We start from the raw sequence: 17,708 nt of genomic DNA, 5'->3' as shown, positions 1-17,708 counted from the left end.
GAGAGTGTTTGCTGCTGTCTGGAATAAAAACACAATAATGTGCATTTTTACTGCCTATTATCTACATACACCGACAGAAACATCAAAACCACTTCCTGTAGTCTCAGTACATCCCTATGATAATCAGTGGTGGTTAGTGGTTTTATAGATTGTAATTCCAGTAGCTGTTACAGGGCTGGAGAATAGGCATTGAGCAAGTTGTGGCGAGCCTCAAACACTGCAGTAATGCATGGGTCTCTAACCTGATACACCTTTTTTAAAAAGTCCAGGCGTTGCCACTTATTGTGATCTAAGTTACAGTTGAGGTAGTGTTTTTTTTAAAAAAAATATTATTAAACCACCATTTCTGAAGCTGAAGGCCTAGTTCCATTTTGAGTCTGTAGCGGAGATATATTATAAAATTTTATTATAGATTTCCTGCTTTAAGTAGTGGTTTTTCATCCATTTGAATTGTTTGGTTGTGTTCTTCTTGGACTGCAAAATTTGCTGCCTCCTCTCCTTAGAAAAAAATAACACTTCAAGTGGTAAAACAAAAAGGAATGGTTTGGCAGCAAAATGGCTTCCCCTTCTTGCTATCTTAAACCATTTTGTATCTTAATTACTTTTAATAACTTGTTTGAAGCTTTGTTTTACTGCATAAATCTATGCTTCCTGAATCACGCTAACATTTTAAGAACTCTTCAATGACATACGTCCTCTGTAAGATGACTTCCAGACCCACAACTGTTATATGGAAGTTTGACTTACAGTCTCCTCTAAAACTACATTTTCCTCTAGTTTTAAGTGGAGGGTTTTCTTTTCTTTTCTTCAAGCTAGTACCTGGAAGTAATACAAAGATAATTGCATCCAAGCAGCCAAATTTTGCACCAGGGGTTCCTAGCAGATTCACTGGCAGTAGCAGAGTCTGCCTCAAATGTGAGTGTCCTATTAGAAAGTATACATTTTCATCAACATTAATTATGCCTATCTGGAATGCCACTGCCTGGTCTGAGAACAAAGTTCCAACAATAGCAGCTTCTTAAAATCACTAATGCCAGTGTAAATGTTGTTTCACCTTCATTTGTGTGGCTTCCTAAATGTTCTCTGTAACTCACCAATGTTCCTCCTCCTGATTGCTCTATACTGGTGTCTATGGTAAGTTATTCATAATTGCAGTGTTAGATCATTGACACAGCTATGAAGTTGACTCCCTTGAATATGTTCAAAGCTGGTAATGTGCTTTTCCATTAATTTAAAACAAAACAAATATAAGTTTTGTAACAATGGTTTGCTTTCAGTTTGTCTGTTAATGTATTATTCTGTGTCTTCTTTCTCTTCCCCCTACCCTCAAATTTCATTCTAGTCCTTATTTATTAATTTAAATGGACACTGCTGTTAGGTTGGGAGATCGTACAGCCTGTGTTTGCCATGAAATCACATCTGTATTACATTTGCAGTTGGACCTAGTGCTTACTATCCCAGTCACCTTGTCTTTTACTGCCGCTGTCCCAAAGGTTGCATGGACTCATTGCATGGTCAGTGTTGGTGGCAGCTTTACTCTTTTCTCTCCACTTCCCATTGGCTCTCAACTTCTATTCCACATAGCTTAGCAATGTGTTCTGAGGGTTGCAGTTTTTTTTTTTAAAAAAAAATATAGTTCTTAATGGTGTTTTTGATGCACATTTAGTGTGTTACTGTTTAAAGGAATCCTGTAAATTTGGCTTGAGAGAAGAATGACTTGGCATAGGTCCTATAGTGAGTTGGTGGCTGAAGCTATTTTGAATTAGAAGCTTCCAACGCCACAGTTGGTACAATAAACAATAGTAGCTTGTAGTTAACCAGTCTGGTATGGGTTTCATGGGCCGCTTTGCAGGGTACAGCCTCATACGGATGAGAAAAGTAGTCCTTGGTCAGATCTCCCCTCTCCCTCCCACATTCTGTTTGAAATGAGAGAATAAGCAGGCAGCAGGTTCTTAGGAGTTATGCAGTCTTGCATCTCTCCTGCTTCTGGTCTAGGAAACTCTGGGTTGCATCCAACAAAGCAGTTCTGTTAGCACAAGGACTTGGGCTGTGCATTGGTACTTCTCCCCCATCTCTCTCAGGGCACCTCCTGTAATTTCCTCAAATCTGTTACAAGATCTGGAGACTATCTCAATGTACCCATTAGTTTCTGCAGTGATGAGGGTAGGAGAGTGAGCACGGAATAGTGGAAAGTTCATCTCCATATTGTTTTGAGTAAAGTCTTTGGTGCCAGCTAATGTCTGAACAAGCCATTAGCCAACACTCTGTGGTCTCCTCTTATATTCAGAGAGGATTTTTGCTGGAACCGTGAGGTGCAGATACTCTAGAAGAGTCTTGTTGGCTTGCTTGGAACTTTTTTGAGTACACAGGCTTTTTGGGGTAGATGTATGTTTGTTTATTTATTTATTTTAAAGAGCAGAGTTACAGTTTACTTCAAAAGAAGAGATTATTGCATTTTGGAATCTTGACTGCAGAGATGTATCAATCACCTTCTTTCATTGAGAACAAGAAGGGTGGTCTTAGCATAGCTAGCTCTTGTTGGACCTGAAAATGTGTTAGTATTTCGTACAGGGTAAAGGACATGAAGGGCCTGGTCCATGTGAAATTATAGAAATTGTCACTTTTTATTGAAAACTGCACTGAACGCTATATGTCCACCTTTACAATAAACAAATACAGTAACGGTAACACACTAAAACAAAACATACTTCTGGTAGCCATTGGTTCTGGTTTTTTTGTTTTGTTTGGGACAGCTTTTAAAACTTATCACAGAAACAGGAATGTACCCATACAAAGGCTCAAAATAGGCCATCTTTTTCAACAAAAAGGCGATGATTCACAAAAGACTATGAATATAACATGTAACTAGTTGATACAAATCTAATAGGATTTGTTAAAATCAGTCACATCTAATAACACATTTTGAAGTGTTCTTGTATAAAATATCACATGAAGAAAAGAAGACTTCAATGTCTAAAAAAGTGGGTTTGTTCATACAGTCTGACAAGTTACCATAAAAAGTGTTTCTTTTTCCTGAGACATAAGGAAATGCAACATTAGTCTTGAACCCCTTCCAGCCCAAGACGTTTCCACTCAATAAAATAGCTGTGGATTTAAAACTGAGAAAAATATATTTGAGTATAAATGTGAAACGTAACACTTTTTCTTTTTTTTTTTGCATCATCAGCACGTGTTATTGAGTGTACAGCTACTTTATTAAGTGTATCTTGTAGAATAAGCATCCATTTCTGTGGGTAAGAGGCAACTAGTTAACATGGGCCTTTTACCCCCTCTTCCCACCAAGATTGCTATCCTACATGACGGTAGTTAAACTTGAGTAGCATCCCTCCAATACATTAGTGGCCATATATAACTGCAACAAGCAAAACAGTTCCCCCATTTCTGGGTTATATTTCCTCAGGCTATACAAGGAGGAGCCAGGTAAGTGAGGAAGGAAAGGGCTGAAGTCACATGATGGTTTCCTCTTAATATCATGTAAGCTTTGTTAGGACTGTTGGGCCTGCTCTAAGCAGCAGGTCACCTGCTATTCCCCAAAAGGGACTGAGAAGAAATATATATTCTTGTGATTGATGTAAAAATGAAGGAAACTTAAACATACAATAACAGAAGCTGATCAGTAATGTATCATCGCATCCTAGTTTTCAGTGCTTCAGTAAGCAGGTGACTTCGTCTGCATTCCCCCTCCCCCCCCAAGTCTTGACTCCATTTTTTTGTAGTTAACACTGGAACAACATGATGCATCAGTCCAAAATCAACCTTACAAATTTTGTATCAAATTCCCGTCAGTTCATCTGTCATTCCCCCCCCTCCCCTGCAAAATGTCTCTTGGTCCCAAATTGGAGTGCTTTAAATTATCTGCTATTGCTCATTGGGATGTTCCCTGTTGTCCCCATGTTTGGACGGTTGATTAGGAGATGGAGCTTGGGAAGGATGCGCCACTGTCGGAAGATTGTGGGTAACAGGGATCCCTCCTGGGATAATACCTTCCATAGCTGCCGGAATCCCGCCTGGTGTAACGCTCACCATGCCTGGTGGATATCTAGGAAGAGTGTGATTTCTTAGTTAAAAGGAGACATGCAAGCATTCCATAGAACAACAGGCTGTGGGGGTAGTAGAAGGGTAATGGGGGCGGGGGGGGGGGATACCCTGCAGTCAATTTCATTCATTGCCAAATCACTGCTATCCCAGTATGGTAAGAGAAAGTACTTTTTTTACTGCAAAATCTGTCAGGTTTTCAAAGTATGTAAGAGCAGTATTTGTTTGGGTGGGAGGGGAGAATCAAAGCTAATATAAATTATCACCTTCAAACTCTTCTTTTTTCACATTGCTTTTACCCACATTGAAGTATGAGACAAAAAAATGATTCCAGTGTTGAAAGAGAGCCGCAGAGTGCACATTTCAGCAGCTGAGGGACCAGCCTTATATGAATAATCCGCTGCTGCCATCCCTTCTTCCTGTCACCCTTTTATTGATGTCAAACATATCGGAACACAAAATACGACTGTGGCTTCTTTGCTGTTAATTCATTTGAGTGCCACAGAGGGCGACTGAAATGTTTTTGGGCTATTAGGTATCATCTCTTTCTTCCTGTAAAATCCTTTGAAGTACAAAGCAGAAGGGTGGACTGGCTCATGGAGATGCTGAAAAGAAAAACCTAAATGGAATGTGACATTGTTCTAATGTCAGTAGTTCGATAACAGCATCCCTTTCCTCAACACATACATTACATTCAATTAAAAAAAAAGGATGTTTCCTCTCAATAAAATGACATAGGAAAACATGGCACCTCTATAGGACTAGTTTCATGCCCCCACCCCAATAATGTGACTTGTGGCAGCCTGGCCCTAGCCTCTCACCAACCTCTTTTGGAGCTTTTTCTTAGCTGGAATGGGCCCTTAAATTATTATAACACTTCTTGCTTGTGTTTGTCTGGCTGTAAACTCTTATATTTGTACCATGGGCTACAGTCTATAGACCTTCAGAAGTCAGCTCATCAGTTGCTCCACCCATATCACCAGGGGCTGAGGGAACAATCAGCCCAAGACAACAGTCTAAGTAACTTGCATAACTAGCTCTGGAAGCTCAGAGAGGCATTTAGATTTGAGTTTCAAAAGCATGTTGAAATGCAAGAGGTACCTGCTGAAGGAAATGAGGTGAGTCCCCAAACTAGTGAGAAATAGCACACCGGCCAGCTCTTCAAAGAAGAAAACCAAAGCTGTCACAGAGTTGGTGGAAAGTCCCGTGTGTGAACAAGTGTTTGGGGGGGGGGGGAATTGAGAGAAATCAACGTGACACATGTCATTATTACTATTAAACACATTAACCAGGCCGTGTAGATGAAAGAGCTTTAGAGTGTGTGTGTGTGTGTCAGAGAAAAAGAATGACGTACAGAGAATAAAACAAGTTGGACTTCGGCTTTAAGATACTAGAACAGAAATTGTGCTTTGGGGAAATATGTCAATGAATTTGCTTTATGCACGATTACCCCTATGCAGCCCATCAGCTGCATGATAATGAAACCCCATGTTAAGGAAAATTGCAGAAAACTGGTGTATTATCACACTGTTAATCCTGCAAGATGAAGCAGGGCAGCTAAGGTTCTGTAAGTCCCACGTTGGACTGCTGTCAGAAAGGTGGGAAGCTGAAAAGCCCCCATGTGAGCAGAAGCAAACTTGCATTTGTCTGGCTCTCAATCTATGAATTTACAGGACAAATTCAGGGAAGAAAGGCATATTGCAAATTAGTTTTAACATACAACTCCGTTCAAGGAGTTAGTTATAGCCTCTTGCAATAGAAGGATGCATCATAAGCAAGGTTGTATACTCTGCAGATGATATATATTCTATAGTGAATTTAAACTAAATTCTGTAGTCTGCATAAAATAGGTTCAGTAAACAAGCTGGCGTATACTTCCATTATTTCTGCTAATCACACTAAAGAGCAAGGAGTTGCAAAAGGCAACAGGTACTGGAAATCTAGCCTCTGTCTAGTTTTTCAGATTTTACTTAATATCACATACCTACTTCCCAGTCCCCTAGCCCTTGGTTTCTGAAACTCAGTATTAAGCTCTGCTCATGAGCAGCATTGTGTGGATTTTCACACAAGTGCAGAAGAAACATAAAACTGTGTTAAAGAAGAGATGCTGGTAGATAAGTTTACACACAAAAAAACCCCAGATGTACCTGTGAGGCAAAGTTAGAGAAAAGAATAAAAGCTGTTCTGAAGGTATGCTGTTAAGAGTATAGGAGAGGTCACTAGATTAGACCTTGGAAGGAAGGTTCTGTGCTGGACACAGGTAAGTCCCCCTCCCAAAAAATGCAAATATTTGTATACACAGTATGTAATGAAATGGGGAGGGGATAAATAAGAAACTCAGTGAAGTCTAAAAGCTCTTCTGACCCAAACACTAGATGGAGAGACTAGTTCGTGAAGGTTCATTTTTGTTCTTGCTATAATATGTCTGCCCCTTGGGATTATGTCTCCTAAGTGAAACAAAAATTCTGGGTTTCAAAATGTCAGATTATGCTTGAGTGGGATCCTTCTCCACATAGGCACACTATCCATGCATGTGGGGATCCCAGAAAAACTCAACAGCCCTTTTTATATCCTATACACATACCTACCTTTAGTGCACATGGAGGAAATCTTAGAGCACAAATTTTCATAACTGCCCTAGAGGACTATCTACTTGGCTAAAGGGAGGTGGAGAGAAAAGGGGTCCATTGAACCCCACTGGGATCCATCAGGGAAATTCCATAACTTCTGCAGTCCTTAACACACGGGAAATTTTAAACTTAGAGGGAAACAAATTCATCTGCAGGTGTTTGCCTCCTGTTTACTGCTCTTTTTGAAGGCTGCACGAATAGTCTGGTGCTTAAGAGCTACCATAAACATCCAAGGTGCTTGAACAGAAGGGGCTTGTGAAATCATGGGCACTAGCCAATTGGGCTTTTCCTGCAACAAAATCACTGTCTCAAAGGATGTCTAAATTATCTTGTAACAAGTTACTGACAACTTCACATTTATTGCTGAACAAAACAGTCATCTGGAAGTGCCCTAAAAGGACTGATTGGCATTTCCAGCAGCCAAAAAACCCCACCCCTGCCTAATAACCATCCCACATCTCTCATGCTATTTCTAGACTTAAACTTAAGATAATATATTACCCCTTAACATTACATGGGGTGGGGTTGTCCTACAGTTAATTAATGTTCCTCCTTTCAGCCTGTGCTGGGTGAACAGTGCATCAATATACCGGTATTTATTCATTTACAGTGGTGGCCTACCTCTGCAGAGAATCTTTGAAGTCCTTAAGGAACACTTTGATTATATTCCCCCCCCCCCTTCCAAACCAAAGGGCTGGTTTGCTGAAACTGACTTCTGGAAGCTCCTTTTGTCAGGTAATAGTGGGTGAGTTAGTAAGACTGAAACAGCAGAAAGGCCTTTCAGAGAAGCTCAAAGTGACTCTATAGTGGCATTATTAAGGGGTCTCTGTGCAGCGGGATACCTGTGGAGATGCTATCTCCCTAGAATAAAGGAAGCACCTTCTGTGGAGGAAACTTGAATACACTATTCCTGAAGGGCTACGCTACCTGAGTCCTATACAAAGATGTGTGTATCTCATTCTCTAGCTCCATTCTTAGGTAGAGAACTACAAAGTATGTTGCTTTCCCCCCTAAAAAAGAGTTCTTTATCTTACCTGTATGTGGCACCATTGAGCTCTGGATGAATCGCTTGCTGATCTATTACTGACCAAGGAGCTGTTGTCACAAAGAATTCCTTGTTCACGCAGTTTCGTAGGCTTTCAGGGATCCGACCTGAGGAAGGGAACGATTAAAATTCATAACAGGGTCAGGCACACATCAGCCCGACTAATATGCAACAAGCTATAAGTTGAGGTTTTCCACATCACTCGTTCTAATTCACACAGCTCTTTACTTCCCACCAAAATTCAGGGGGGGAAAGGACTGCTGTAGAATTTGCTTACGAGTAAAACAATATGTGGTTGGCGCTGTGGCCTAAGCCAAAGAACCAAGGGCTTGCCAATCAGAAGGTAATGTTCAAAGGTTCTTTAAACTGTGCACTGGCACATACATGTGCAATCAACACTGGCGGGACCACATCTGCACATGCTGTAGTGCCAGATAAAGCACTAGTACAGGCAAGCACTTCATGTGACCTATAACATTTAAACTGGCCTATTGTGGTCTAAACCACTGAGCCTCTCAGGCTTGCTGATCAAAAGGTCAGTGGTTTGGATCCCCGCAACAGGGTGAGCTCCTATTGCTCAGTCCCAGCTTCTGCCCACCTAGCAGTTCGAAAGCACGTCAAAATGCAAGTAGATAAATAGGTACCGCTCCCGGCAGGAAGGTAAACGGCGTTTCCATGCGCTGCTCTGGTTTGCCAGAAGCGGCTTAGTCATGCTGGCCACATGACCCAGAAGCTGTCTGTGGACAAACACCAGTTCCCTCGGCCTATAGAGCGATATGGGCCTGCAACCCCAGTCGTCCGCGACTAGATCTTTACCTTAAAACAATAGGCAGTGCTTGCCCCTTTCCACACCCTGATACAACGGCCAGTGGCCAGATAAAAGTGCTTTCAAAGGCTGGATAATTTCCCACCCCTTTCCTGCACAAAGTCACTTTACAAGCCCTGTTACAGCAGTTTGCTGGTCATCCTGCAGACCTCGCCAGAATGAATAGATGCTGCCCAAGATATTGTAACTTTCTCTACCCCATTGGCAGTTTTCCCCAAAACAATTCCACGTTGGGTAATGGTAGAGAATCGACCCAATTAGACACAGGAAAGGATGCAGAAGGCCACCTAAAACAGTATAAAATTAGGCATGCTTATAGCAGTGCCTGTTACACGTTTGGCTTAGTACACGATGCAGCATATCTTGACTACTTACCTAACAACAAACCAAATACAGTGGTACCTTGGGTTACAAATGCTTCGGGTTGGGAACATTGCCCCAGGATGAGAACGGAAGTGGCGCGGCGGCAGCAGCGGGAGGCCCCATTAGCAAAAGCACGCCTCAGGTTAAGAACGGTTTCGGGTTAAGAACGGACCTCCGGAATGAATTAAGTTCATAACCCAAGGTACCACTGTAGGTAACAATATTATGGCTACGCCTCCGTAAGGAGTACTTGCAGGTCCAGTGCAGGAATAGGGTGATGTTATGGGATAGGGACAATCAAACTAAAAGAGTTCTGGCATAGAATCCCCTAATGGCAACATCACTTTGGTTCAATGTAGGTTTTCATGTAGCAATTGCTCCTGATGTTGCAGCTGACAACTGATATAATTTTTCAGCTTAATGAGCTTTCTGAACAAACATACACAGGCGTGCATGTGTAAGATTTAAATACGATTTAAAACAGGTTGCTAGAATCATGTTAACAGTGTAGGTGATTCAAGTGTTAACCACAACTGCCCCCCCCCCCACAATCTATGGAAGCAGAGGTATGCACTTTCCAGGACTGGTGTGCCACATGTGGTGATGTGATGTTCAGAGGTTCTTTAAACTCTGCACTGGCACATACATGTGCAATCAACACTGGCGGGGACCACACCTGCACATGCTGTAGTGCCAGATAAAGCACTAGTACAGGCAAGCACTTCATGTGACCTATAACATTTAAACTGGCCTATTGTGGTCTAAAACCACTGAGCCTCTTGGGCTTGCTGATCAGAAGGTCAGTGGTTCGGATCCCCGCGACGGGGTGAGCTCCTATTGCTCAGTCCCAGCTCCTGCCAACCTAGCAGTTGGAAAGCACGCCAAAGTGCAAGTAAGGTATTGCTCCGGTGGGAAGGTAAATGGCGTTTCCAAGCGCTGCTCTGGTTTCGGTGTTCCGTTGCACCAGAAGCGGCTTAGTCATGCTGGCCACATGACCCGGAAAAACTGTCTGCGGACAAATGCCAGCTCCCTCAGCCTGTAAAGCAAGATGAGCGCCGCAACCCCAGAATCATCTGCGACTGGACTTAACTGTCAGGGGTCCTTTACCTTTTTATGGGCAAGCAAGTTGCTGTACCTGTGATAGCTCGGCGTATCTCTGTCGCAGCGGCTTCTCTCATCTCCAGTGAGGCCTGTTCGCTGTACCAAGCAGTGTGTGGTGTGCAAATTAAATTAGGAGCATCTTTTAGTGGTCCTTGAGCAAAGCTACAGGAAAACACCCCCCCAAGAAACAAAGATTGAGGTAAAAAAAAAAGTTCACCAATTTTTTATTTATTTAATATTTCTATGCTTTTCCAACAACAAATGTTGAGCTCTAAGTGGCTCACAACAATCAGAAAGCATTAAAAAGAAACAATAAACATCATAATCACTACATCCAGATATTGCTAGACAAACACAGTAACATATAGATGAAACAAACAACAAATTCATTGAAATGATTAATACAAATCCATAAAGTCAAAGTCAAGAAGGTGCATGGTCCCAAATTGACAGTTGTTGCCTATATATGTATATATGTATAGTGATTGCCTTTATATAGAGGTACTCACTCTTTCACTATTGTTTACTGTTGTTCCTAGATACCTGAAAAAATAGGCTAGAAGAATGACACACATTGACCACGTTTTGAGAATCCTTTCTTAATAACTGGAGTACGTCTGAGCCTTTTGTCTACACACACAAGATCTTTGAAGTGTGCAGTAATTAAACCCAGAAGTCTATTAACCATAGAATCCCATTTTGCCCAAACCAGAAAACAATAGCTACCGGTTTAGAAGATGCCAGGATCTTATAATCAGTTTTAAGTTGGTTTAACATCCTGGCTTGTTCCAAACCTCCAAACCGTAGTATCTGAAGTAAAACACCATGTATGGTCAATGAGAGACTTCTGGCTTTAATTTCTGGGTGTTGCAAAGCCAGGAGAGAAGGGGCAGTATTGAGGGTGGGGAGGAGGGCAAAGGCATGTACATATATTGTCTTTAAGCAGACAGATGATTGACAAAACTCAAGTCACATTCTCTCTTTCTCGTTTTCTTTTAAAGTTGATTTTTATATGGTAAAACATCTCTCATCCACATTTTGCTACACATGCTGTGCACCATCTGGCTGCCCATTTCATAAAAATAAGTGCTTCCCACATGTCTCTTGATTCCAAGACTTGCTTCTCTTAGATCCTTCCAGCGGTATCCACAAACAAGTTCAGCTTGAGGGGAGACCATCTGCACTGCACTGCATGAGAATTCAGGCTATGTACACACTCCCCATTTTCTCTGAATGCAGTGCGCTCCCATTGTTGGTTTGGAAAGCAGTGGACACACAACGTTAGCCACAATCCTGTTATGAAACTCTGCACTTTGACACATTTTCCCCAAACCAGCTTTGATCCAAATTAAGAAAATGAGTGACCTGACTGCATTTTAAGCTGGTAATGACAGAGAGGGCCAGAGGGCCGCATCTAGCCTTCCTCACCCCTAGCTTAGCATGTCACCTGAAACCAGGATCATAGTTAAGCTCTCTCCTCTTTAACCAGGATAAAGCTACCTGTGGCAACTAGCCACAATGGCTATGTTTTACCTTTGGTGTTGGGAGGCAGTATGCCGCTGAATGCCACTTTCTGGAAACTGTAGGAGTACCACTGTGCTTGGGTCCTGGTTGCAGGCTTCCCACAGGCACCTTGTTGGTTTATTATTACATGAATAGAAACGGCCTATACTGAGCTTTCAAGAACATGCAGGATAGAAGTGCAAAATGCTACAAGTGAGATCTCTACTTACCTAAATGGTTCCGATTCATGCACATCCAGTGCTGCCCCTCGTATCCTTCCTTCTTTCAGGGCTTGAGTTAAGGCCTTTTCATCCACCAGACCACCACGGGCTGTGTTTACCAAAAATGCTCCCTGCCTCATCTGAAGGGAGCCAGGGAGAAAGAAAGGACTATTCAAGCACTACTATTATCAACAGTGGGACATAAGCAGAGTATTGCCACCACTTCCCTGGCTTACTCCTGTAATGTAGCACCCTCTGGCCTCTGCTCACATACAAGGGAGGGGAAGCAGCAGCCTTCAAGATGTTGCTGGATTGCAACACCCATCTGACCATGGGTTATGCTGACTGAGACTGATGGGAGTGAGATTCCAACTGCATCTCGAGGGGCATAGGTTCTTCACCACTGATCTCTCATCCTAGCCAAGAATGCTGCCATAGTGGGATGAGTTCTGAGTCTGCATGAGGCTGGAGAGTATGTTGAGTCAGCACAAATAGAGTGGTACCTCGGGTTAAGAACTTAATTCGTTCTGGAAGTCTGTTCTTAACCTGAAACTGTTCTTAACCTGAGGCACCACTTTAGTTAATGGGAGCTCCTGCTGCTGCCGCGCTGCCAGAACACGATTCCTGTTCTCATACTGAAGCAAAGTTCTTAACCTGAGGTACTATTTCTGGGTTAGCAGAGTCTGTAACCTGAAGCGTCTGTAACTTGAAGTGTCTGTAACCCGAGGTACCACTGTACTGATAGCAGCAAAGGAACAGACAAGGCTACAAGCAGATGCTGGAAAGAGATAATTTATTTCATGGAAAATGCCCAATAATTTGTCAACAATTTTCATCTTCCTCTGGAGCAAAGGATCTCCTCCTCCTCCAGTAAACGCAACTGACTCAAAAACACACTTTGGAAATTGATTAATAGAATGAAAGTATATTACCACTTTCCAGCACCAGTGTAAGCCCTGTCTTGGTTTTTGATGTCCTGAACGATATCAGTGGCACAATGGCACACCGTTGCACTTGAGACGAGCCCATGGTATGACAATGTCTAAGGCAAAATACTGGGGATGAGGCCATTGAAACTAACACTAGGAAAATAATTATCTGTTTTGGCCTAACAGCCTGCTGCGTAAATTTTTGAATGAGAGCATTGCATACCTGCTGCTGGTTTTTAAATGCTACCTGAGAGCTCTCTTTCAACCTCAAAAAGCACTTCTTACAGATTTCCTGAACTCTTCACTATGGTAAATAAATACCCAAATACCAAAATATACTACTATGAAAGCATTACATTTTGCACCAATATACTTGGTGTCCAAGGTGCTTTCCTAGGTTATTAAACGCTACACAATGAACATTATGCTGAGTCCATTTGCTAATTATGTGTTCATTTTGCATGGAATAGGGATAATAAAGACAGCTGCAGAACCACAGTAGTATAGGATAAAAACAGTAGGACAGAAGCAGATTCCTTAGCCTTTGGGAGAGAAATCAGCTATTTTGGGGGGTGGGGAGGGAATCTAGAACTCATGACTGAACTAGGAACAAAAGAACAACTGTTGACTGATATTTCTTCTGGCAGAATTTAATGCACAGTTTTTCTGGTCACCTAGGTGCCCTTTGCCTTGAACATGTCTGGGAAACTGCTTGTGTTGGGCTATTCTGGGCATTACTTTATGACACATAGAATCATAGAATTGTAGAGTTGGAAGGGACCACATGAGCCATCTAGTCCACCCCCCCCCAACATGGGGTTCAAACCCACAACCCTGAGATTAAGTGTCTCATGTTATTTCAAAAGAGGAAGGATGAGGAGAACCTGGATGAAAGACTCCAGCCCAGATCCTCAAAATGCACTATTTCAAATGAGCCACTGATGTAAGCAAGTCTTGCGCCAACAAGACCAAATGACTAGAGCAAAAAAAGAGAAAAGTATTGTAGGTGTGTTACATTCTGCAACGTTAGGCTGCTAACTGTAATTTACTGGCAAGCATTAAGCCAACCTGCTTAAGTTCCATCACTTAACATATATAATGTGCAAAAGACAGATGAGCAGATTAGTTATAACTCTCAACTATCCCAAAGGTAAAAATGCATATGATTATTGTTTGCAGCTGCTTGGCATTATCACTGTGCCAGCAGGAATTCCAGACCCCAGCAGCCACACATTCCTAGAGCGCAGTTGGAGCCAACAAGATGATCCTCCTCCATTCAGAATTACCTGCTTAATCGTAAAGTCATTGATAAGGTGGTGATTATGTTCATTGAGGTTACAGTGTAACGACACACAGTCGCTCTGGTATAGCAGATCCTGGAGTGTGTAGACCCGCTGGACTCCCAGGGACCTTTCTATGCCATCCTGCAGGTATGGGTCATAAAAGATCACATTGAAGCCAAATGCCTTGGCTCGAACTGCAACTGCTTGCGCAGTGCGACCTAAGCCAAAAGAAAAAAGAAAAAGGCAGAGAGTTGTCATAATAGGCTTGGCATTTGCTGCATGAATTCCAACGGGTGCATTGAATGGTACCAATTTGCACAACTTGCTGCCAAACGCTTTCTCTGACCACAGCAAAGGGGTTCATGCCGCACTGATTCTCTGCTGCATTATATCCCTGTGTTAGTGCTGCTGAAATGCGGCACCTGAAAAATGGGAGGGAAATGATACTAGCACACTGGTCAGAGGAGAGGCGTTTTGCAAGTTTTACCACTCACTTCATGCGTCTTACTATCTGCCACATGCCCAATCAATGCTGGGCTACTATACCAGCTGGCTTCACAAGTAGGCAGAGAGTTTGCAACATGGCCAAACTGTAGCAGTTTTTTATTTCTGGTACGTTTTTAATGTCCTCAAAATTAAATTGTGGGGCCCAGGTATCATTCACCTCTCCGACCAGCACTGAAATGCTTTATACCCAAGAAAATAACTCCTTGTGAATGCAAAGAACAGAAAGCCTACCTGCACTGTCCTGTCATTTCAACCATCTTGACTTTTTATGGTATTATTGGCTTACTTTTTTCTGGCACTACAGAAATGGAAGTTTCTGTAGTGGCCAGTGGGCTACTTTTAGTTCATAGGGTCACAAGGTGTGCAAAGCCTGTTCCAGTGGCATAGTAATAATACTGTCCTGATCTGCATTTAAATGTGATATGGACAATAGCTCTTCTTTTAGACTGCCAGAATTCACAAATGCATACCATGAATATACAAATGATATACTCATTACCTGTTACTCATTATATATTTTTAAATGCTGGCACCTTGCCCTAAGCACCTGACAATTGTCTCATGTCAACTGACCTGGAATTTCTTTAATGGGAAATTGGGTCGGGGGAAAGAGGTGACAACATACCAGAAACCCATCCAGGTATACTGATATTTTTACATGAGCAAGAGGGTATCACAGAACATCATGGTTTGTGTCTTTCTCTCTCCTTCCCTACTGTTAGGTTTTAAATCTCCAAGAGCTGGATTCTTAGGATAGAGTCTTACTGCCATATTAGTTGAAGGTCAAACATGAACCATGTAATGCAGCATGTATAAGGGCATTATTTGAATCTGCCTTTAGAATACAAACAGCTACGGCATTAAAAAAAAAAGTCCATTAACTATTTGCCAGTGTACTTCAGATGCAATTAAAATGAACAGATACTGCTATATGAATCCATAAAGGGAATGCAGCACTAGCGTAATGCCAAATTCTCAAACTAGAAGGAGGGAACTCTAGCGGGCAAGGAATGAATGTCCACTGCAAATAAGTAACACAGCTTATTAAAAGTATTAAGAGTGCAGATCTTCAGCACTCACAGTGGTGACTAAAATGCTGGGTTCTAGCCACATTTAAGCCTATGACCTAACAGAGGAAGTCATGTTAAGGAAATCTGATTATGATCATCTTTGGTAGAACAACAACAACAACAAAACCCCTCTCAGCCTTATTTATTATAAGAGCAACTTGTTTGCTGTAGCTTCCCCCCCCCCTTTCCTTCTGTGCTCTTGCTGAATGGCTATTTAATTGGGCATGACTAAGACAACTGTCATGGTTTGGAAGCAAAGGTTTAATAAGGCTCTTCTGATAAAGAGGGACAGCTGCAGTGCAATCAGCAGGTCATTATCCACAATGTCATTCCAATTCAATGTCACCGCCTGGGCTCAACTAACCGACTTCTACATCAAGATAGGAGTCTTCTTTTCAGAAAATGGAGAGAAAGCCAAATAACCAGACGTAATCATGCCTTCATGTCGGAAAGTAGGTGAATGGAATAAAATAATGCGGATTCTGCTGGGATGGTTTTTTTCTTTCTTTCTCCCTTTCTTGACTGCCATATTTCTGAACAGATGGAATGGATGGAATGGAAGAAGCACACCTATCTTTGATCGCAATTACTCATTAAAGGACACTGCACAAATGTACAACTTGGGGCCTAGTGTAAAAGAAGTTGGGAGAAAAATATGTGCAAATGCCTATTAATTTGCCAAATTTATACTGAGTGTTCACAGGGGGGGGGTGTGAACCAGAAGAGTACTGAGTCTCCCAACAGCAACTATTGGAGAGTGACCATAGCTTACAAAGCATAAGCTAATTTGCAATTGAGCACCTCTAGTCTCATCGGCTGATGGGGCTGTGCTCCTTGTTTTGCATTGTACTGGAACAGTTGAACTCAGGAGCTCTGAGCCTCTCACAAGCAGGGCTTCTGTGGACTGTGTGCTAAAAGCAAGCAGATGTTTTAGCTGAATTCTGCAAACTGCAAAAATGATATTTTTCTCCGGTGAGAGAAAAACAGCCGGGGATTTTAAATACCCGCCTCCTCCTTCAACACACACTGTGCAAGGCTGCAGCTTCCTCAAGCAAATGTTGCAGTTGCAAAGCACGATGTCAGAATCCATGCAGATCTCCTTGTAAAGCCCAACCCCCTGTTGTTTTAGTGAAAGAAATGTGACCCATTTTGAATAAACATACCAAATCCAATTAGGCCGAGGGTTTCGCCTCTAATACGAGCTGCTCCAGAAGCCACCTCCCGAATCTGTTCCACGCTCTGCACTCTGGTTCCTTCCCTCAGTGCCTGGTAGAGCCAAGTGTTCCGTCTGTAGAGATTCAGGACATGGCACATAGTGGAGTCTGCTGTCTCTTCTACTGCAGCTGAGGGGATGTTGCAAACAGCAATTCCTGGTGAAAGGGGCAGAAACCTACATTTTAGTGATCAAGACTGTGGCCAGGAAATCTCAAGGTTTCACACTAGTGCAAACTTAAAATATAATTTCAAGGCCACTAGCATGGTGTTCCAAGTTAACTATGTTCCCAATGATCTCTTGGAACAATTCATAATGTGTAATATCGGAAGGCTTGAAACCAGACCCATGTTGCATCATGCTGCAGCTTGAACATGAGAACAAAGAGCTACTAACGGCTACTAGCCATGAGAGCTATCCCCGGACCTTCACAGTTGGAGGCAGCAATGGTTCTGAAGAGCAGCTGCTGGAAACCACAGGAGAGAGGGAGTGCTCTTGTGCTCAGGTCCTGCTTGAGTGTTTCCCACAGGCATTTGGGTGTCCAATGTGAAAACAGGATGCAGGACTAGATGGTCCCTTGGCCTGATCCAGAAGGCTCTTATGTGGTGGTGCTGAAGTCCCTGAGCATAGAAAGACACTGTAGGTTCTAAGCCAGCCTCCTCCTGCTTGGAACCAGGCCAGGAACATAGGAAGTTGTCTTATACCAGGTTCAACTAGCCCTATGTTGTTGACTCCAACTGGCAGCAGCTCTTTGGAAAAGAAGGGCGTTTTTTCTCACCTGCTTCCTGATCCTTTCAACTGCAGATACCAGGAATTGAACCTGGGGCCTTCTGTATGCAGAGCACATGTCCTGCCATTGAGTTACAGCCTAAAGCGAACAATCCTTCCACCGGCATTCTTAGAGTCCTAAGAGTCCATTACCATGTGCCTTTTCAGGTCATTTGTACCAGCTTTGAAGCTG

At 42.5% G+C, this 17,708-nt stretch overlaps 1 protein-coding gene across 5 annotated transcripts in view; it reads right to left on the bottom strand.

The window, feature by feature from the left end:
• Window positions 1–2,600: 2,600 nt before the first annotated feature.
• CTBP2 (C-terminal binding protein 2) overlaps window positions 2,601–17,708 on the bottom strand; it is a 203,407-nt gene continuing 188,299 nt past the window's right edge. For 3 of the 5 annotated variants that reach the window (XM_033149441.1, XM_033149444.1, XM_033149443.1), the window contains 6 exons: window positions 16,698–16,904; window positions 13,961–14,175; window positions 11,755–11,885; window positions 10,056–10,183; window positions 7,721–7,838; window positions 3,880–4,060 (listed from right to left, as the gene is read on the bottom strand). In XM_033149441.1, the coding sequence (XP_033005332.1) occupies window positions 3,880–4,060; window positions 7,721–7,838; window positions 10,056–10,183; window positions 11,755–11,885; window positions 13,961–14,175; window positions 16,698–16,904 (980 nt within the window). Of the gene's footprint in view, window positions 4,061–7,720; window positions 7,839–10,055; window positions 10,184–11,754; window positions 11,886–13,960; window positions 14,176–16,697; window positions 16,905–17,708 lie in introns of all 5 variants that reach the window. The other 2 variants (XM_033149442.1, XM_033149445.1) reach the window with 1 other exon arrangement.

The sequence above is a fragment of the Lacerta agilis genome, chromosome 5 (assembly GCF_009819535.1).
Source record: "Lacerta agilis isolate rLacAgi1 chromosome 5, rLacAgi1.pri, whole genome shotgun sequence".
Lineage (NCBI taxonomy): Eukaryota > Metazoa > Chordata > Lepidosauria > Squamata > Lacertidae > Lacerta > Lacerta agilis.
Note: the sequence above shows the minus strand (reverse complement) of the source record. Positions and strands in the feature narration are given on the sequence as shown.